The 22,236-nt window shown below is 48.6% G+C and overlaps 1 protein-coding gene across 1 annotated transcript; it reads right to left on the reverse strand.

Moving 5' to 3' along the window:
• Positions 1–21,145: 21,145 nt before the first annotated feature.
• LOC125536231 (calmodulin-1-like) lies at positions 21,146–21,962 on the reverse strand. The gene is made up of 2 exons (XM_048699414.1): positions 21,470–21,962; positions 21,146–21,357 (listed from the first exon to the last, which is right to left on the reverse strand). Exon 1 carries the CDS (start codon positions 21,862–21,864, stop codon positions 21,589–21,591), a length of 276 nt encoding a protein of 91 aa, XP_048555371.1. The 5' UTR covers positions 21,865–21,962; the 3' UTR covers positions 21,146–21,357; positions 21,470–21,588.
• Positions 21,963–22,236: the final 274 nt, after the last annotated feature.

A 22,236-nucleotide genomic window follows, 5' to 3' on the forward strand; every position in this document is an offset into this window, starting at 1 on the left:
CTTCGCAACAGAGGGAAGAGCTTCGCCGCCGCAATATGGATGCCCTTCACACGCCCATTGTTGGGGAAACCTCCGAGGCCCGAGCCTTGGAGGAGGCACGCCTGGCCAACTTGGCTGAGCGCACTCGACTGGAGAACCTTTAGCGTGCACTCGACGAGCGTGCTCGGCAATGGGCTCCTGAGTCCAGTCGACGACAGCTTTTTCCACCTCAACCTCAGGTATACCGCACTCTGATTCAAAATCTCACAGCTGCAGCCCGTATAGCAGAGTCAATTCAGCCTTCCCAGTTGGAGGTTGGCAGAGGGTTGATGCAGATCCGGGCCTTACTCCGGGCGGCAGGAGAGCAGAACACAGCAGTGTCTTAGTCGCGGAATAGGATTCATAGCAGATCTGTGATGGCAGATACAGTTCAGTTGGCCCACAGCCCGAGATCGCCCCCTCGGCATGAGGGACGTGGGCATCGGCAGGAGCAATATAGAAACCACGAGCAGTATGATCACCGACTCGGTCGTGATGACCGTCGTCGAGTGCCCACACCTCCTCCAAGGAGTGGATCATATGTGCCTCGGCAATATGATGACAGGCGCCCTCGCAGTGGCAAGCGAAGAGTACCGGCCGACCCAAGGGAGCCAGGCTTTGATGCGAGATCTATTCTCGTTCAAGGTCTAGTTGACAGGAACAGAGCACACAGGGAGGGCCTTGACAGAGATCACCGGACTGGCAGCAGAGTTCATGTTTCAGGTCCAGAGTGTTTCAGCATAGCCATCAGAGCCACAGTGATTCCTCCCAACTTCAGGTTGGCGACTGGAGTCAGCAAGTTCACTGGTGAGTCCAAGCCTGGCACTTGGCTCGAGGATTACCGAGTGGCTGTACAGATCGGTGGCGGCAATGATGAAGTGGCCATGAAGCATCTTCCTCTGATGTTGGAAGGATCAGCTAGAGCATGGTTGACTTAGTTAGCGCTAGGCAGTATATTCAGTTAGGAAGAACTTGCTCGAGTGTTTGTTAAAACTTTTGAGGGTACTTGCAAGCGGCCAGCGGTGTCAACGGAATTGCAGCATTGCGTGCAGAAACCGAATGAAACTCTAAGAGATTACATTCAGAGGTGGACCACTTTGCATCACACGGTGGAAAATGTTTCCCACCATCAAGCAGTTTGTGCCTTCAAGGAAGGCATTAAAATCGGGAGCTGGTCCTGAAATTCGGTCGGACAGGAGATATGTCTCTAACTCGGATGATGGAAATGGCCATTTGGTATGCTAACAGAGAAGAAGAGGATCGACACCGCAGTGGAAAGAGCAAACTAGTCGGTCAGGACACCGGTGGAGGCAATTCCAATCGGAAACAAAAGCGTAAAGCTGAGCTTGCAGGACTTGGTGAAATTGCGGCAGTGATTCAAGGAAAGTTTAAAGGGAAACCTAAGGGGCCCTGGACCCCCAAGAAAGTAAATGATGCAACTGGTAACGATGTGATGGATCTGCCATGTCACATTCACACCAAGAAAGATGAAGAAGGCAATCTGATTTATCCTAAGCATACCACTCGACAGTGTCGGGTTCTGATCGAGCAATTCCGAGAGAAACAACCTAATGAGAAGTAAAAAGAATCTAACAAGGATGAAGACAAAGAGGAAGATGATGGTTTTCCCAATGTCAATTACACCCTAATGATTTTTGCAGATGTTGAGAGCAAAAGTCAACTGAAAGTGATCAACAGAGAAGTGAATATGGTTGCTCCGACAATGACAACATACCTGAAGTGGTCACAAATAGCTATCACATTCGACCAGTCTGACCACCTGCTCGCATAGCCACTCCAGGGAGGCAAGCATTGGTGGTCGACCCAGTTGTTGGGGGTACTCGATTGACATAAGTGTTGATGGATGGTGGTAGTGGTTTGAATATTCTTTACGATGAAACCTTGAAAGGGATGGGCATTCCGATGTCCAAACTTAGTGAGAGCAACATGAGCTTTCACGGCGTCATCCCTGGCAAGAAAGCTGAATCACTCGGCCAGATAACCTTGGACGTGGTTTTCGGTGATTCAAAGAATTACCATAAGGAAAAGTTGACATTTGAAGTAGTGGATTTCCAGAGTGCTTATCATGTTATTCTGGGGAGGCCTGCATACACGTGTTTTATGGCTCGACCATGTTACATGTATCTCAAGTTGAAAATGCCTGGTCCCAGAGGAGTGATCACGGTCACTGGCAATCGGAAGAAGGCAGGGGAATGCTTCCAGAAGGGTTCTAAAATTGCCGATGCACAAATGGCAGCTGTTGAAATGCAAGAGTATCAAAAAATTGTAGATCCGAGTGATTTGCTGTGAGCCAAGAAGCCTGCCACAGCTTCTGCATTTCAGTCGTCCGGAGAAACAAAACCGATTCATATTCACTCGACCGATCCTAATGCTGCTCCTACTCATATCTCAACATCACTCGATAGCAAATAGGAAGAAGCGCTCATCCAGTTCCTCCGTGAGAACTAGGACATCTTTGCATGGAAACCTTCTGACATGCCAGGTGTGCCTAGGGGACTGGCTGAGCACTGTTTGCAAGTCGACCCAAAAGTGAAGACAGTCAAGGAACATCTTAGACGGTCTGTCGTACAGAAGAGAAAAGCAATTGGCGAGGAAGTGGCTCGGCTCCTAGCAGCTGAGTTTATCCGAGAGATTTACCACTCCGAGTGGCTCGCCAATGTTGTCATGGTCCGCAAGAAGGACGATTCACTTCGTATGTGCATTGACTTCAAGCATATCAATCGGGCCTGCCCAAAAGATCATTTTCCTCTCCCCCGTATCGACCAAATCGTCGACTCGACTACGGGGTGTGAGCATTTGTCTTTTCTAGACACCTATTCCGGTTATCACCAGATTCGACTGTATGGACCCGATGAGATAAAAACAGGTTTCATCACTCCATTCGGGTGCTTTTGTTATGTTACCATGCCATTCAGTCTCAAGAACGCTGGTGCCACATTTATGAGGATGATTCAGAAGTGCCTGCTCACTCAAATCAGTCGGAATGTGGAAGCATATATGGATGACATTATGGTCAAGTCACGTAAAGGTTCCAACATGCTGACTGACCTCGCTGAAACCTTTGCCAACTTAAGAAGGTATGATATCAAGCTTAATCCGTTGAAATGCACATTCGGAGTTCCAGGAGGAAAGTTACTCGGTTTCCTCGTTTCTGAACGAGGTATCGACGCCAACCCAGAGAAAGTTGGAGCCATACTCCGGATGAAACGCCCTGTGCGTGTGCATGACGTTCAGAAGCTTACTAGTTGTTTGGCCGCCTTGAGTCGATTCATCTCTCGCCTTGGTGAAAAGGCATTGCCTCTTTACCGACTGATGAAGAAATCTGATAAGTTCAAGTGGACTCCTGAAGCTGATGCAACGTTTGCAGAACTCAAAACCCTGCTTTCCACCCAGCCGGTGCTTGCTTCCCCAATCAGCAAAGAGCCTTTACTGCTTTATATTGCAACCACTGGACAAGTTGTCAGTACGGTACTTACAGTCGAGCGGGAAGAAGAAGAAAAAACCTATAAAGTTTAGCGCCCGGTGTACTATATTTCTGAAGTCTTGACTCCATCCAAGCAAAGATATCCTCATTATCAGAAGGTTGTGTATGGGATTTACATGACCACAAAGACGGTTGCACATTATTTCTCTGTTACTCCGTTACAGTTGTCAGCGACGCACCATTGTCAGAAATTCTAAACAACAGAGATGCAACTGGTCGAGTGGCAAAGTGGGCGATTGAACTCCTTCCCTTGGATATCAAGTTTGAGGCAAAGAAAGTTATCAAGTCCCAGGCAATAGCAGATTTCCTCACCGAGTGGGTCGAGCAGCAACAACCGACTCAGATTCACTCGGAGCATTGGACCATGTTCTTTGATGGACCCAAGATGCTGAACGGTTCTGGTGCTGGGGTGGTACTGGTATCCCCTCGAGGAGAAAGAATCAGCTACGTTATTTAGATCCATTTTGATTCCTCCAACAACGAAGCTGAATATGAAGCACTTCTGTACGGGTTGCGTATGGCCATTTCACTCGGCGTCCGTCGCCTAATGGTCTACAGTGACTCAGATTTGGTGGTCAATCAAGTGATGAAGGAGTGGGACGTCAGAAGCCCGGCTATGACTGGCTATTGTAATGCAGTGTGAAAGTTAGAGAAGAAGTTTGAGGGGTTAGAGCTCCATCATATACCCCGACTGGAAAATCAAGCAGCTGATGATTTGGCAAAGATAGGCTCCAAGCGTGAGCCTATTCCCAGTAATGTGTTCTTGGAGCATCTTCACACATTGTCCGTCCAAGAAGATCCCTTCACGGAGGAGCCCCCACAACCTCGGAGCCCTACTGATTCGACTGAAGTTGAAATCCCAGCCGTGGTCGACTTGGTCATGGAACTTTTGGTTGTCATACCCGATTGGACAGTGTCGTACATCGCGTATATTCTCAGGAAAGAGCTCCCAGAGGATGAATAAGAGGCCCGTCAGATTGTCTGTCGATCTAAAGCCTTCACAGTAATGGGTGGACAACTTTACAGAGAAAGTGTTACCGGAGTTGCTCAGAAGTGTATAACACCGGAAGAAGGTCGAGTGATCCTCAACGACATCCACTCGGGGACCTGTGGTCACCATGCGTCCTCTCGGACCATTGTGGCCAAAGCATACCGAGCAGGATTTTATTGGCCACAAGCGAATGAAATGCCAAAATACATAGTTGACAGATGTGAAGGTTGCCAGTTCTACTCCAACATGTCTCACAAGCCTGCATCAGCCCTGAAGACCATTCCACTCGTCTGGCCCTTTGCTGTTTGGGGATTAGATATGGTTGGGCCTCTGAGGACGGGCAAAAGTGGCTTCACCCATGTGCTCGTAGCAGTCGACAAGTTCACCAAATGGATTGAAGCCAAGCCTATCAAAAACCTCGAAGCAAGTACTACGGTCAGCTTCATCAGAGATTTAACATTCAGATATGGTGTCCCGCACAACATCATCACAGATAATGGGTCGAACTTCGATTCTGATGAGTTCAGAGCCTTTTGCACTTCCCAAGGCACTCGGGTCGACTATGCTTCAGTCGCCCATCCCCAGTCCAATGGACAAGCTGAAAGAGCAAACAGATTGATTCTCAAAGGACTGAAACCCCGATTGATGCGTGACCTCAAGCATGCAGCGGACGCCTGGGTCGATGAACTTCCATCAGTACTTTGGGGATTGAGGACAACTCCTAATTGGTCGACTGGCCGAACTCCATTCTTCTTAGTCTATGGGGCTGAAGCTATGCTTCCAAGTGACTTACTTCATAACGCCCCGTGAGTGGAACTCTTCTCAGAAGCCGAAGCAGAACAAGCCCGTCAGGATGCTGTTGACCTTCTGGAAGAAGAAAGAGAGATGGTGCTGATCTGGTCGACCATCTATCAGCAAGACCTGCGTCGATTCCACGCTAGAAACGTGAGAGATCGAGCATTTCAAGAGGGAGACCTGGTTCTTCGAGTGGATCAGCAGAAACAACACAAGCTTCCTCCTGCTTGTGAAGGCCCCTTCATCATCACTAAAGTACTTCACAACGGGGCTTATCGCCTCTACAATGTGGAGCACAATAAAGACGAGCCACGCGCTTGGAATGTAGAGCTGCTCCACCCCTTTTATACTTAAGCATTCGGATTGCTGTGATGTAATAAGAAATACATTCTAGTTCGATTATCAAAGACACAGTTTCACAGATGATTGTTGTTCCTTTTTTAAGTGTTCTAAATCCCCCATTGGGTGTCTTAGCTGCGAATCTGCTTGGCCTAAGTTTCAAAAAATCAAATCCTACCGAGTGATGAGCAAGTCTCTCACTTGGGGGCTTAGCTGCGAATCCGCTTCGCCTAAGTTTAAAAAATCATACCGAGTGGTGAGCAAGTCTCTCACTCGGGGGCTTAGCTGCAGTCCAATACTCGCCTAAGTTTAAAAAATCCTACCGAGTGGCGAGCAAGTCTCTCACTCGGAGGCTTAGCTGCAGTTCAGTACTCGCCTAAGTTTAAAAAATCCTATCGAGTGGTGAGCAAGTCTCTCACTCGGAGGCTTAGCTGCAGTCCAGTACTCGCCTAAGTTTAAAAATCCTACTGAGTGGTGAGCAACCCTCCCACTCGGGGGCTTAGCTGCAGTCCAGTACTCGCCTAAGTTTAAAAAATCCTACCGAGTGGTGAGCAACGCTCCCACTCGGGGGCTTAGCTGCAGTCCAGTACTCGCCTAAGTTTAAAAAATTCTACCGAGCGGTGAGCAACCCTCCTACTCGGGGGCTTAGCTATAGTCCAGTACTCGCCTAAGTTTTAAAAATCCTACCGAGTGGTGAGCAACCATCCCACTCGGGGGCTTAGCTACAGTCCAGTACTCGCCTAAGTTTTAAGACTCGCTCCATCCTTACCCGTAAGGGCGGTGAGGTGCAGGTCGAGCACGATTTATCCTCGGAGCTTCCACACAAATACAACGTCCACTCCATCCTTACCCGTAAGGGCGGCGAGGTGCGGGTCGACCACGATCTGTCCTTGGAGCTTTGACACAAATACAACGTCCGCTCCATCTTTACCCGTAAGGGCGGCGAGGTGCAGGTCGACCACGATATGTCCTTGGAGCTTCGACACAAATACAACATTCGCTCTATCCTTATCTGTAAGGGTGGTGGGGTGCAGGTCGATCATGATCTGCCCATGATTCACTCGACTGAGCTGCATCACAAAGTCAATAGCAACTCAAACTGCAAGAAACAAGTTCTACGCAAAGAGTCAAAAGATTCAAAAGCAACCAAAGTTCAGATAAAATCCTAAGGTTCCAGAACACGGATTAAAGTACTCAGGCATCTTGCCCGAAGAAGTTTGTTCACTCCGCAGGAGGAGGGCTTGCGGGCTCGACGAACTCGTCCAGATCAATTCCCTCAGCAATCCGAGTGGGAGCAGCAATGAAGGTTTTCATGAAGGATCGGAAGTCATGGCTTTTGGTGTTGGCAACCTTGATCGCTGCCAGCTTCTCTTCTCAGGCTTCCTTGGAGTGGACACGAACCAGTGACAGAGCCACGTCAGCACCGCATCGGGCAGAAGACTTCTTCCATTCCTGCACTCAACCAGGGACCTCATTGAGTCGAGTCATCAGGGACTCGAGGTCATTTTGAAGCGTCGCCCTTGGCCAGAGTGTTGTATCGATGTGTGACACTTCCACCTTCAGGCGAGCAAGATAGCTCGTAACACTGGCAACACGGGATTCCAATCGGAGCACGTTCATAGCAGCATCATCACCAACAGGGCAAAGGATGGGGTCCAGACCTGTCTCGACCCGTCCAGTCTCTTCTTCATAGTTTTGGCAGAATTCTACAATCACAAATAAATAATGAGTCAATGAATGCCTGGTGAATCGACAACAGCTAAACAGTCGGGCAAAGGAAAATACCTTCGAGCATAAGGAAGAGCTTCTTGGCGAGTGCTTCTAGATAAGCTTCCAGGTCATTTCTCTTAAGATAAATGCTTTCAATCTTCTCGTTCAAAGCCACCTTGTCTTTCTTCAGGCGAGTCACTTCTCGGTTGGAGTCGTTAAGGGACCTCTTCAACTTGGTGTTCTCTCCCTCCAGCGCACCGACTGAAGCCAACTTCTTGTCAGCAAGCGCAGTCTTCTCCTGAGCCTCCTTTTGTGTAGCAACAAGATCGAGGTCCTTTTTCGCCAGAGCCTGCTTCATTTTCTCTGAAAGATGTACTTGGGTCATATAGAAGAACGAGGAGATGACTTGTGGGTCGGCTAAGATAAACAATCGACCAGTCGATTACCTTCCATACCAGTTGTTTCATCTTTGGCCTTCCGCAAGTTCTGCTTAGCCAGCTCCAAGTCGAGATTGAGTTGTCTCTACTTCTCCTCGAATTTGGAGAATTTGGAGATGAGCTCACAGGATTTCTGAAGTCGGCAAAAAGGTACATCAGTAAACAAGATCAAAGATCAGTCGCTTCTGAGTGAACAGAGCTCTAAGACTACCGCAGAATCAAAACATCCTACAGTAGTCTCGGGGACTACACCCAGTGGGTGCACTTAGCATGCCCCCACTAGTCCGGGTTCCACTCGACATGGTCCGACCAGACCGAGTGGAAGAGTAAAAATAAAGAGAGAAGAAGGCTGAGGTGATTTTTTGAAGTCAACAAAAGACATTCTCAGACCCCAACTGGCTGCCCGCAGTCGACTATGGTCTCAGGGACTACACCCAGTGGGTGCACTTAGCGTGCCCCCACTGGTTCAGATTCCACTCGACATGGTTCGCCCAGACCGAGTGGAAGAGTGAAACAATAAAGACATTTTTTATCAAGACCTCCACTGAATCACACATTCGACGGTGGCCTCAGGGACTACACCCAGTGGGTGCACTATGCGTGCCCCCACTAACCCAGAACTACAACCGACACAACCTAGTCGAGTCAACTAGGAAAGTTACTCGACATAAATTCAAACACCCAGTGGGTGCGCATATGCGAAGTGCAGAATAACAGGAGGATGCACAAAGAAAAGTTTTCAGATAGCATATCCTAACAGAACAAGCAACAAGATAAGAGTTCAGTCAGAAGCCAACTTACCTGGACATTGGCTCGAAGGGCCGCACTGGCGTCATAAGCAGCCTGACTGTTTTCATGCACCACCTTCACCCGCTCCATCATTATGCCAGCTTGGCGTATGGCTTCTGCAGCAGCGCCTGCCTGGTCTTCTGGAACGTGATGAGTAGTGAAGAATGGGGTTGATGGTTCAGTCGCGGCAGCTTGAATTTCCGGGGCATGGGGCTGGATAGTTGAAGCAAGCACTGGTGCAGTCGACGATGTGGGGTGTTCACTCGATACTGGAGCAACGAAAGTAACAAAAGCTCGAGTCACATCTTCACGCTGTTGAATCACACCGGCACCGATTGGGACGTCTTGCCAGTTGATGCCTTCTTATTCCTCCTGGGCCTCAGCGGCACATCCTCGTCGTCATCCGGAAGATCAATGACATGGGGAGGAGCTACAGAAAGAGTTAGTCGTCAGAATTCGGTCGGTCAACAAGATGGTTGAGAAAGCAAAGACAAGTTTGCAAAAGTCATACCCGGGTTAGAAGTGGTCGTGTCTCTACATCCTCATCACCTTCCCTGTAAGCAGAAGTCCCAGAAGTAGCAGCTCTGCAAGTTTCAAGATTCACTCGGACAAATGAGAAAGAGAATCGACAACACAAATCCTCGATCAAAAAGTAGAGGCAAGACACTTACGCAAAAGCGACAGGGACGTTGATCTTGATCTTGGGCAGGGTCTTCCGAGGCTTTGGTTGTGCAACTTTTTGCTGCTTTGGAGCCTTCTCAGTCAGCACAGAGGAAGTTGTCCGAGTGCGCTTTAAAGGCTGACCAGTCGGAGGAGTCGTTTTGCCCCGAATGCTTGATGGGTCCTGCCTCTGCTTGGAGCGCCTCTCTGTCTGAGGCGGAGAGTCGACTTCCTCGACACTGCTTGAGTCTTTGCTCTCGTTGTCTCCATTCCTGTCTGAGTGTCAGTCGCCGCTGTCACCCCCACTCACCTCTCCCTCTTGCTCTTGTTCTCTGTTGGGCACCGAGTACAGTTCAGTGAAGGTCTGCAAAGGATAGAGTCGAGTGGATATTCGTCAATCTCCAAAGCTAACGCATGTCAGAGCAAAATGTACTCAGAAGGAAAGAATCAAACCTTGTCTGGCTCAGTGGTGTTGTCGAGTGGGAGAACCCTTCTAGACCCCCTGGGGTTGTCCTTATTCCCAGTGATGCCTTGCAGCCACAGCTCCACTGTCTCTGCACTGACTGCTTCTGGATGGATCTGAGTGGTGTCCTCAACGCCCGAGTACAACCACATTGGGTGGTCACGAGCTTGGAGAGGTTGAATGTGTCGACTCAGGAAAGCTTCTAGCAAATCCATACTGGTCACGCCATCACGGACAAATTGTACCACTCGCTCGACCAACATAGCAACCTCCTCTTTCTCCTTTGGAGTCACTCTCAACGAAGAAGGCTTCTCTACTCGGTCAGTGGAATATGGAGGGAGACCAGTCGACTGGCCAGGAGTGAGTTCATCCTTACAATAGAACCAGGTCGACTGCCACCCTCTGATGGAATCGGGAAGAATCATGGCAGGGAAAGTGCTTTTGTTTCTCATCTGGATCCCTAAACCCCCACACATCTGAATCACATGTGTCCTCTCATCACTCGGATTGGCTTTCTTTACCGACTGGGAGCGGCAGGTGAAAATGTGCTTGAACAGACCCCAGTGCGGTCGACATCCCAGAAAATTCTCGCACATGGAGACATAGGCAGCTAGATATGTGATAGTGTTGGGGGAGAAGTGATGAAGTTGAGCCCCGAAGAAATTCAGAAACCCTCGGAAGAAAGGATGGGCAAGCAAGGAAAATCCGCGGTCGACATGGGTGGCAAGCAGGACACACTCACCCTCTTGTGGTTGCGGCTCGGTCTCGTCCCCCGGAAGCCGCCAGGATTCGTGGGCAATCAGTCCTCCGTCCACCAGATCCTCCATGTCCTCCTTCATGATGGTCAACCAGATCCAGTCGCCCTGGATCCAGCCGCACGGCAGAGCAGATCTCGACAATGACCCGCCCCGGCTCGTCTTCTTCCCCTTCGCCTTCGCCGTCACTTTCTTCGCATGCTCCAGGGCGGCGGTCTTGTACTTCCCCATTACGGTGGAATGGGCTCAAGGTGGGTGGCGGCGCCGAGAGTGGAGACGGGAGCAGTGGAGGAACAGAGGAAGAAGGAGAATCGGAGGCACACTGTGCAAAATCCCCCAGCCCGACGTCTTATATGGAGTCATTTCCGAGTGACCGACCACTAGGCCCGGGCAATCGTGTCAAATCCCGCAACTGTTACCCGCTCAGTACGTGGCGAAAAAGGTGGCGCGGTGATAGAGGCGCCCCTGCCTAATCCATCCGATTACCGTGGCCTCCTTCGTCTCGCGCGCTTCCCAAAATTTCGAATCCCGTAAGATCCGAGAACTGCTGAGCAACCTGTCAGACTAAAGATTTCTTTCATATCAACACTCAGAACTTACCAGCAAAAGTTCATTCGACAAACTAAGAATGGATCAAGGCGACTGAAAAAGAAGTTGAAGCCATCATGTCATTCATTGATCCTAACAAGACGCTTCTGAAGCGTAAAAATTGAGTCGGAAGTATTTTCAACTCCTTCTCCACTCGAACCCTGAACCATTCGGGGGCTAATGATGAAGCTATGTACCTAGGGTAGGGTCATAGGCCTGACCTAGACACCCTCCCCTAGGACATCACCCTAAAGTCAGAAGCATTCAAGGGAAACCATCATCCACTCGACCAGAAACGTTCCACTCAGAAGACCCTATGTCTTCCTCTTCCGACTCATCCTCCACCTCCGTGTCGACCCAAGATCAAAGACGACCTCCATGTCGACATCTGCGGGGGGAGGGGAAGGGGATGGAGTCCGGCGACGCTTGGACGAAGAAGAGGCGGTCGCCTTCTTCTTCGACATCGCGGTCTTCACCACTGTAGGATCTAGAAGTAGATGTGTCTAGAGGGGGGTGATTAGACACTTAGTGCTAAAGTTGCAATTTTTAGGCCTTTTTGGTTTGAGTGGAGTTTTAGGCACAATTTCAACATACACAATACATATCAATCAAGCATGCAAAGAGTATATGAGCAGCGGAATGTAAAGCATGCAACTTGCAAGAATGTAAGGGGAAGGGTTTGGAGAATTCAAACGCAATTGGAGACACGGATGTTTTTCCCGTGGTTCAGATAGGTGGTGCTATCCTACATCCACGTTGATGGAGACTTCAACCCACGAAGGGTAACGGTTGCGCGAGTCCACGGAGGGCTCCACTCACGAAGGGTAATGGTTGTGCGAGTCCACGGAGGGCTCCACCCACGAAGGGTCCACGAAGAAGCAACCACCCACGAAGGGTCCACGAAGAAGCAACCTTGTCTATCCCACCATGGCCATCGCCCACGAAGGACTTGCCTCACTAGCGGTAGATCTTCACGAAGTAGGCGATCTCCTTGCCCTTACAAACTCCTTGGTTCAACTCCACAATCTTGTCGGAGGCTCCCAAGTAACACCTAGCCAATCTAGGAGACACCACTCTCCAAGAAGTAACAAATGGTGTGTAGGTAATGAACTCCTTGCTCTTGTGCTTCAAATGATAGTCTCCCCAACACTCAACTCTCACTCATAGGATTTGGATTTTGTGGAAAGAAGATTTGAGTGGAAAGCAACTTGGGAAGGCTAGAGATCAAGATTCATATGGTAGGAATGGAATATCTTGGTCTCAACACATGAGTAGGTGGTTCTCTCTCAGAACATATGAGTTGGAATTGTGTATGTGTTCTGATGGCTCTCTCCACGAATGAAGAGGAGGTGGAGGGGTATATATAGCCTCCACACAAAATCCAACCGTTACACACAGTTTTCCAATCTTGGTGGGACCGAATCAACAAACTCGGTCGGACCGAAAAGGTAAACCTAGTGACCATTAGAGATTTTCGGTGGGACCGACATGCAACTCGGTAGGACCGATATGGTTAGGGTTTGGGCATAACGTAATCTCGATGAGACCGATTACACAAACTCGGTGAGACCGAGTTTGGTAATAAGCTAACCAGAGAGTTGGTCAGGTAAACTCGGTGGGACCGATTTGCTCTTTCGGTGAGACCGAAAAGTTACAAAAAGGAAACAAAGAGTTTACACTGCAATCTCGATGGGACCGATTCGCTCTTTCGGTGAGACCGAAAAGTTACGAAAGGGAAACAGAGAGTTTGCAATCCCATCTCGGTGAGACCGAGATCCCTATCGGTAGAACCGAATTGCTAGGGTTTGGCAGTGGCTTATGACAAGTGAAACTCGGTGGCGCCGGATAGAAAGAATCGGTAGGACCGAGTTTGGCTTAGGGTTTAGGTCATATGTGGATATGGGAAAGTAGTTGAGGGTTTTGGAGCATATCACTAAGCACATGAAGCAAGAGGCTCATTAAGCAACACCTCATCCCTCCTTGATAGTATTGGCTTTTCCTAAAGACTCAATGTGAACTTGGATCACTAAAATATAAAATGAAGAGTCTTGAGCTTGAAGCTTTAGCCAATCCTTTGTCCTTAGCATCTTGAAGGAGTTCCCACAACCTTTAGTCCATGCCACTCCATTGTTGAACTTATCTGAAACATGCTAGATAGAAATGTTAGTCCAACAAGAGATATGTTGTCATCAATTATCAAAACCACCTAGGGAGCACTTGTGCTTTCAACGACCTTCCTCGCTGTCGCGGCCCTCGTCAGGCGCACGGACTTCCCCTGGGCCTCTTGCCGCTGCTCGGTCCTGCCGGGCCGGACCGGCTCACCAGAGCTGGCCCGTCGCAGGACACGCTTTCTCCCCGTTGCCGGAGGATCGTCAGCCCTGACCTCTTCCTCAGTCGTCTCCTCGACCACATCTTCGATGAAAGGGGCCCCGGTGTCAGCACTGCTGGCCTCCCTAGCAGACTCTGCCCTTCCGGCAAGCTCCTCCTCCTCCGCGGCCACCTCGGCCTCATTCTCCACGTGGCCGACGTTGCCAGCTTCCCTAGCGAGCGTCGCCTCTGCCGCCCTGGCAGCAATGTAGTCTAGCTCCTCCTTGGTGGTGTCCTTGATAAGCAGTGGCTCATCACGGACATACCTCTCCGACAGGTTGTCGAAGAACTCCTGCACCTGCTCCGCCTCCGGCTCGGCCCAACTTGGGTCAAGGCCGTGCGCGTTGAAGTTCGGCATCATGGCGATGATGTCGGTTTAGCGAGAGTTGTTGCTCAGCGGGACCACTCCCGCCGGCAACCCGAACAGAGGCCCCTTGACGGCCTTGTCGGCCTTCGTGGCCTTGCCGGCTCTCTCAGCCCTACCGTCATCACCTACATTAAGCTGGAAAAGCCTTTAAAAAAATGGGCATGGCCCATCACCATGAAGTTGTGCTTCAAGCCAGGGCGAAGCCTCATGACATCGGCCGCGTTCCTGAAGAGCCAGGCCGGCCTCCCCTTGTTATGCAGCGGGGCGATGCGGCGACGGATGAAATCGGCCCCAATCATCTCAAGGGTGAGCCCGGCCATGGTGAGGCGATGGATTCTAGTAGTAGCGATCACGAGCTTCTTGTCGTCGGCGTCGAGGTCTCTCCAGTCCTTGCGACGGACTGGCAGACTCTGACGAACTTGGCAGAACTCCTGCGGATCCTCCTCCTCGATCCATAGCCACCGGCCCCACCACTCCTCCTATCTCTCCTTCTGGGCGCCCTTCGGATAAGTGCCCTTCTCCTGGGGCCATGGGATCCAGGTGACGCAACCGGAGATGGCACCCCACGCCTGGATGCGGGGAAAGAAGTAGTGGCGGAAGAGCGCCGTGCTAGGAAGCATTCCGGTGAAGCCCTCGCAGAGGTGGGTGAAGAGGGCCATGCACGCCACGACATTTGGCGTGAAATCAAGAAGATGGAAGCCGAAGGTGTGCATGACGTCGTTGAAAAAGTCGGAGAAAGGGAGACAGAGCCCGCAGGAGAAGTAGTCAACGAAGAAAGGATATTGATCCAGGCCGGCCTTGGCAAAATCGGCGGGGATGATGTGCATGGCCGGATGCCCCATCGTCTTTGCCCCCCACAGAGGCCTGAAGTAGTCCCTGAGGTGGACCGCATCAACTGTCGAGGGAAAGAAGGCAAGCTGTGTCCGAAGCGCCGCCGACTCGCTCTCCGGCATCTCCTTCTCCTCGGCGTCCTTGGCCACTCCCTTGCCCTTACTGGTTTTGGGTCCCATGGTAGCCGGGAAAGAGGTGAAGAATCTGGAGCAGTGGGGGATTGGGGGCAATGGGGGCGCGGCGGCGACGGATGGAGGCGAGAGTTTCGGCTTTTTCGCTTGAGGAAGAAGGAGGGGGGATGACGGTTCCAAAATTGGAGAGACGCGGAGGGTAAATGAGTAGCACGCCCGCGGTTTCCCCTTTTCTTATGGGGAAGGTACGGGCCGCCTCTTTACCATTCACTGTGATGTGACGCGTGAGGGCAGCAACCGCCCCACGCATGACCCCCAGCTCGTGCATTCAACGCGGGTCATGGGGAAGCGCGACGGGCGAGGGAGTTACAGCAGTAAAACTCGGCCCCGCATGCCCATGCACCGTTTTGGGCCTAGCCCAACAACGCATCGCTCTTATGTATGGCCCAGGCCCGGGGGCTCCTGTCGGTGCACCAAAAGTGGGGGCTCTCCTTTGTACCCCTTTACTTGTGTGCAAACAGTTAGAGCCGCACCTGCGGCCACACCTAGCGGGGCAGAGGAAGCAAAACCACAAGACAACAAGAACAACGCCAAGCCAGAAACACGAAGAGCAGGAGGGTGAGGTGGACCCCCCGGCAAGGCCCTTGCCGGGGCGGCCTCCGCAGCCTCGGCAAGACCCTTGTTGGGGCAACTTGCCCGACACCAGGAGATCCGCCACCCTTGAGCCCAAGGGTTCCAACACCATCGACCACTTTGAAACCGAGGCTCGGGAGGCACCTCCATGGTGGCATGCAAATCTTTGTGAAGACAGAGAGCCTACAAGACTAGATGATGGCCAGAAGACAAGACGATCACATGACTCCTTGCCGAGGATGCCCGCGAGGCCCCGGCAAGGCCCCTTGCCAAAGACACTCGCAAGGCCCCGGCAAGACCCTTGCCAGGAATATACGCGGGACCGCGGCAAGACCTTGCCGCCCCCATCGCCGCCCCAGCTCAGCGGCCAACCCACCAACTGAAGCAAGTACCCATGTGGCAGTACGTGGATACTAATCCAACTAGCCAAGCACTAGCGTGGCGGCATGCAGATCTTCGTGGGTACCCTACCACCACGCCACCTCAGCAGCCTGCCAGCCTGCATGGCGCCGCATGCCTCGTTGGCCTGGACGCGTGTCTTCTGCACCGCCAACCGCCTGGATGCGTCCGGGCACGCGGAGGGATTGGCATGTCTGCTGTCGTCATCCATACGTTGCTATTGCAGGATGGGAACGAGCGGATGGTAGCAACATGACACCTGGGAGTGTTCATGAGGTACGAAGATGCGGAGACGCAAGGGGTGAGGCCGGCCCGCATTGGAAACCAAGGCAGCGGCAGCGGCAATCCACAGTCGCCGACCGGTCGCCGTCGACGTATAGCAACGCGACACGCAGAGTGGCAGGGACAATGATCTGAAGATGGCCATGGCGGTATGTGAAAGTGCTAGTTATCGACTAGAGGGGGGTGAATAGGTGATTTTTATGAGAGTCTTCAATACACGGGGGCTTTGAAGACAAACAGTAGAAATGAACCTATTGATATGCAGGGGAAAGTAGACTACACTAGACAAGCCATAGTCAAGTAAGCAATGAAGTGAAAGCTCGAAGACTATTAGCAGCTAGGTAGCATGGATCAGGATGGAAGATAGTATGAAGCCAACCAACAACAGTCTTCACAAAGTGAAGTCAATCAGATCATGCAAGCAGGCAATGACTTCACGAAGACAAACTGTAAGTAAAGAGAGGTATGAGATAGAGCCAGTTCTAGTTCCAGTTCCAGTTGCTTGGAGAGGACAAGGATTTGTTGGACCAGTTCCAGTTGCTGTGACAACTGTACGTCTGGTTAGGGAGGCTGAGATTTAACACAGAAGACCACGTCTTCACCTTATTCCCCTTGAGCTATGGACACACAGTCCTCGCCCAATCACTCTGGTAAGTCTTCAAGGTAGACTTCCAAACCTTCACAAACTTCGTTCACCGGCAATCCACAATGACTCTTGGATGCTCAGAACGCGATGCCTAACCGGCTGGAGGATTCACAGTCCTCAAGTGTAACAAGTCTTCAGATCACGCAGACAAAAAGACTTCAATGATGCCTAACACTCTTTGGCTCTGGGTGTTTTGGGCTTTGTCCTTGAAAGAACTCTCTCTCAAATGCTTCGGAGGTGGGTTGCTCTCAAACAACAAAAGCCATTTACTAACTCTGAGCAGCCACCAATTTATGGTGTAGGGCTGGGCTATTTATAGCCAGGAGGCAAACTGACCTAATTTGTCCGAAATGACTCTAGGTCACTAAGGAACTGACACGTGTCCAACGGTCAGATTTCAAACACACGCGGCAGCTTGACTTGGGCTACAAGTTAAGCTGACTCATCCAGCTCTGGATAAGATTTGCTCTCATTGTCTTCGCTCGAAGACATAGGATTTAGTTGAGCATCACATCAGTCACTCTGACTTTGTTCACTTGGACCCCACTTAACAGTACGGTGGTTCCTATGACTCAACAAAGAAGAAAAGGAACTACGAAACAACTATGTCTTCGCACTCTATAGTCTTCACGTGATGTCTTCTCATGTCATAGTCTTCAATGTGAATATCTTCACAGAACACAATTGTCTTCAATGTCTTCACACATTTTTAGAGATCGTCTCTGGTAGGTAAACCGAATCAATGAGGGACTACTACCTGTGTTATCCTGCAATTCTCACAAACACATTAGTCTCTCAACCAAGTTTGTCGTCAATACTCCAAAACCAACTAGGGATGGCACTAGATGCACTTACAGTAGGGATCCAGGACGGGGGGCTCCGGTAGCGTGATGCAATAATGGGGCGGTACGGGACGGCCCGAATGGTCGAAGCAAGCCCTTTTATAGAAACGTCCGGTGGTGGAACGGTGGCGCAACAGCATCATCAGATTGGTCTGGAGACTTTCGGAGAGAGGGAGATAATCAAGAAGAGAACCATGGACCAAAGAGCACAACCGCTTGACTCTACACAGGATAAAACAAAAAACAAAAGGAACGAAGCGGTCGTCAGAAAAATCGCCAAGCGCACACGAAAGCATACCCCGCAAGGTCCCCCAGTAAATAGCGTGTCACCACCTCATTGGTCTGATTACCACTGTAAAAAAAACTTAAAAAATTAGATAAAAGAAACCTGGCTAGATTTAGTATATTTAGATGTCCATGTCAATCTGGGATGTCGTCCTAGCCAAAACATTTGACATGCTTTATCTCAGTCTATCTCTATATCTTCTTCTTGTCCAAAATTAGTTCATCCGTACCTACACTATACAATCTTCTCTATTTCTCCATCCCTTGACCAGAGATGGCTCGACCACAAATGACCTCATACATGGCAAGGTTGCATGCAGCCGGCGATCGACATTAGCATGATTGATTCGATCGTGTAGCTCCTTAGACCTCTTACATAAAAAGATATCATAAGAGTATTATGCACATAAATGCTTTTGGAGGCCGAGCTTCATGGAGGTCTTCAAATACAAAATTCAAAACTTGTGAAAATTTATATTTTTACATTTCATAAAATTCTAAAAATATTTACACAGAGAGATGAAGGCATAGTGCATAAGTGTGTAAATTTTTAGGATGAAATACATTGAAATGAGGGTTGTGCAAAAAAGACAAATCTGAGGATTTTTAACACATGATACTATTCATCCTCCTAGACCATGAATTTGTCTTTTTCGTACAGGTGACATTTCAACGTATTTCATCCTAAAATTTCACACACATACGCCTCACATTCTTGTTTTACTTGTACAATTTTTTTCAGATTTTTTGAAACCAAAATTTTTTTAATTTTGAATTTTTCAAAAAATCGGCCTCCATCGAGGCCGAGAGCCAAACATACATTCTCTATTATGCATTGCTATCTAAGTAAAATAATAATATGACGTGGCACTGTAATTAATGATGTGTGTGAGTTACAATAGCACATGAACCAAGAAAAGTTAATAAAATAAATCTGGGTCATAACTCAAATTGGGACTCTACCAATGAATTAATCACGTAACAGTTTGGGAGGAGTAGTTTATGATATTCCCCACTATGACAGGTCTTAGGTGTACCTAAGCTAGGTTCAGCTACCATACATGGGTAACCATCGATCAAAACTAAGGTTAAAAAAATGTCAACCAAATGCTTTGATAGTTTTGTCAAAAACTGAGAAACACTAAACTTTAAGAAAATAGAGCATGCACTACCCACACATTATAATATCCAGGTTTTCTGAAACTGTGTTGTAAAACTAGACCTAAGTCTAGCCATAGATTAAAGGAGATCAGCTAGCCATGCCTTGAAGATATTAATATATTTCCTCTTGATTCTGTAGCTTAGCAAAGTAAAGCCTCCTTTCGTTTAGAGGAATCTTGTAGGAATTTCATAGGATAGGATTTCTATAGGAAAATTTCCTTTAGAGACCTTTGGTTTATGGAATGGAATCCTATTCCTATGGAGGAATTCTTCCTATCCTCCACATTTCATAGGAAAATAAACATTAACCTAGGCTCAATGGAAAAAAATTCTATGATGTAATCAAAGAGCATCTTCTTTCCTATTTCTACTCATAGGATTTGAGATACATGTCATCTCACTTCCTATGATTTTTCTACCCTATGAACCAAAAGATCCTTTACATAGACGCCTTTCCAATTGCGCAAAGTTGGGTCCACAATTATGAAGATCTTGTTGATTCTTGACATCCATATGACCCAACCAGCAATGATAATAACCTTATTTATCCTATTCTTGGATCAACAAATGCATCCAACACTCAAAGGTTTGTGCCCCTGTTGGGATAGACAAAGTTCCATCACCTTTTAGAGAAGGGCAATCCAAGAAAAGATGATGCCAAATTTCTTTGTGCTAACATTGCAAAATGGCACAATTGTAGTTTTGTAGAACAAAATTATTTCTCAACAGTAAGTTTCTAGCATTGAATCTTTCTTGGAGTAAGAACCAAAAAACACCCTAGTGTTTTTGGGCTTTGGGCTGAGAACTTCCCCAAATCCATTTGAAGTGAGGTGGAGCTGATTGAGCACCAATCATCATTTTATAACCCTTGACAATTGAAAATTTAGCATTACCTCGGATGTAGCTCTAGGTGTCATTTGAATTCCTATGATCATAAGAAGTGAGATTTGAACACAAGTCCTCGATTTGCAAGAATTCTTGATGTGCTTTAGTGGTGAGTGGCAAGTGAAAAAGATCCTCAAAAAATCATTACGAAGCATTGTTTCCACATTCAGATTAACATCCTTTGCAAAGGTAATTAAAAAGATGTCAAAACTGAACAAACAAGCAGTAGTATTCCAAATAGCAGTCCAGAAAAGCACACTTTTACCATCACCTAAATTAAATTTGGCCATTGTCTTGATATTTGCCTTTCACCCAAAAGAAAAACCTTGCATATGATTATCACGAAGAGAGCCTGTGTATAGTAGGAATCCTATATGAGTTAACCCAGGGCATGTCGTGCCCATTATAAAATTTGTGCAATTTCCTGGGCGAGCCTTGTTCTGAATGTTAATAGTGATCACCTCGGGACCGCCTTGAATTTTTGCCATGCACACTTTGGACCAAGCAACAAGAGCATGTTATTACCATGCATGTCGAAAAAACAAAATCTGTCACCCATGTTGGGTAAAATCATCTTTAGCCACCTACTCAAATCGCACACACACCATCGTATATAGTGGTTGGTGCACATGTCGCTGAAGAGTAGGCCACTAACACTAATATATTTCATGCTCCACTCTCCTTACTCCCCAAATCGGCAATCCTACCCCATGAGCCCCATTGATCCGATCCTATTCCCTCTGATCCCAGGACAAATATGGTGTTGGCTTGGTTGAAATATGAACCGAGTTTGAGCCAAGACTAGCTCGCTCGATTTTTACCTGATATAGCTAAAACTAACAGGGCAATTATGTTATCTTTGATAGATTCAATGAAATTAGAATAATAAATTACCTTTCTTTTCTGAAATGACTTGGTTGAGCACATGCGGACTCACCATGGCCACCAGTAGATGTATTGATTCATTTTCTTTCGATGTATTTGTGACAATTTAAGTTTGGTTGTAAACTTTGAGATTTTTATAAACTGTTTATAATTGGGGCATGTGATTCATTTGATTGTAAACTATAAACGTGTTTATTTTTAGTTAGACATATGCATGAAAAAATTTATACATTTGGTCCGCTTAGCAGCACTACCCACGCAAAAATAGAAGAGGTCGGACGGCGCCTCTTTGGCTGACCCAAATAGAATCCAGACAAAACGGGTTCGTGGAGTTGGCCTGAGGGGGTACAACATCAAATTCCATACACAAACATTCCATAATGAAGTAACTGCATAGTGGCGAACCTTAATTAAGTCTCCCGATTTTACACATATTATTCAGGAGAAGTTGGCATGTCAAGCTCAACCATATCATACGACGCTAGACAGGTACTGTACTATGGTGGTTGCTGGTACTTCCTTCATTTTAAAATATAGTGCATCCGCAATTTCTAAGGTCCAACTTTGACTATAAATTTAACCAATGAGATTAACTGCGGCGGGAGTAAAAGTTATACCAGTGAATTCGTATTCAAAAGAAGTTTTCAACTATATAATTTTTCCGGTATAATTTTTCCTCCCGCCGCAGTCGATCTCATTGATTAAATTTATGGTTGAAGTTGAAGCACAAGAATAGAGAAAACACTATATTTTAAAACAAATGGAGTAGTTTTCATTCAGTAGGCCGAGATAAAAAAAACCATGGAGCCAGCCTAGGCAGGCGGCTACCAGGCAGAGATCCTCATGCCGAGATCCTTCTGCGCGAAGGCGACGAGGTTCTCCACCTCGGCGTCGTCGATGAAGCCGCTGTTGTCCCTGTCGGCGCGGCGGACGGCGCGGCCGGCCCTGAGGGTGGTGAACCAGCCGCCGCGGCGGCGGATGGCCTCGCGGAGCTCGTCCCTGCTGATCCGGCCGTCGCCGTCCGCGTCGAACTGCTTCAGCCACTCCTTGAACTCCGCCACCGTCATCTCCCGCTGCGAAGGTACCCCCCTGATCGCCATGACCGGCCGCGTTAGCAAGCTCGAGACCCTTACAGCTGCAGAGACGGGATGCTATGCTAGCTAAGGTGATGGATGGTGTGAGGGCCTCTCGCGGCTGCGCCTCCTTTTATAGTCGATCCGATCCGCGCAGCATCTCGTGGCTTTGTTCGTCTTCATCTGCAGGCTGCGAGGGGGCGCTGATCTGAATCTTATCAAGTTCTTGGTGGAGGGTGAGCTGAATTTTCAGGCATCGCATCGCTCTTTACACGCAGGGCTAGTCAGCAAGTGCGTGTCACACTCTTTCTCTGACGAATAAGTTTATGTGTATCACGTTGCGATCTTTTTCGAGAGACATATCACATTGGTCGATTCTTACACTTTGTCTGAATTTTC

Source organism: Triticum urartu, chromosome 2 (genome assembly GCF_003073215.2).
Source record: "Triticum urartu cultivar G1812 chromosome 2, Tu2.1, whole genome shotgun sequence".
Taxonomy (NCBI): Eukaryota; Viridiplantae; Streptophyta; class Magnoliopsida; order Poales; family Poaceae; genus Triticum; species Triticum urartu.

What these genes read in the sequence shown, in the direction of transcription:
- LOC125536231 (XM_048699414.1), bottom strand. Translation starts at nt 21,864, where the DNA reads ATGGCGATCAGGGGGGTACCTTCGCAGCGGGAGATGACGGTGGCGGAG.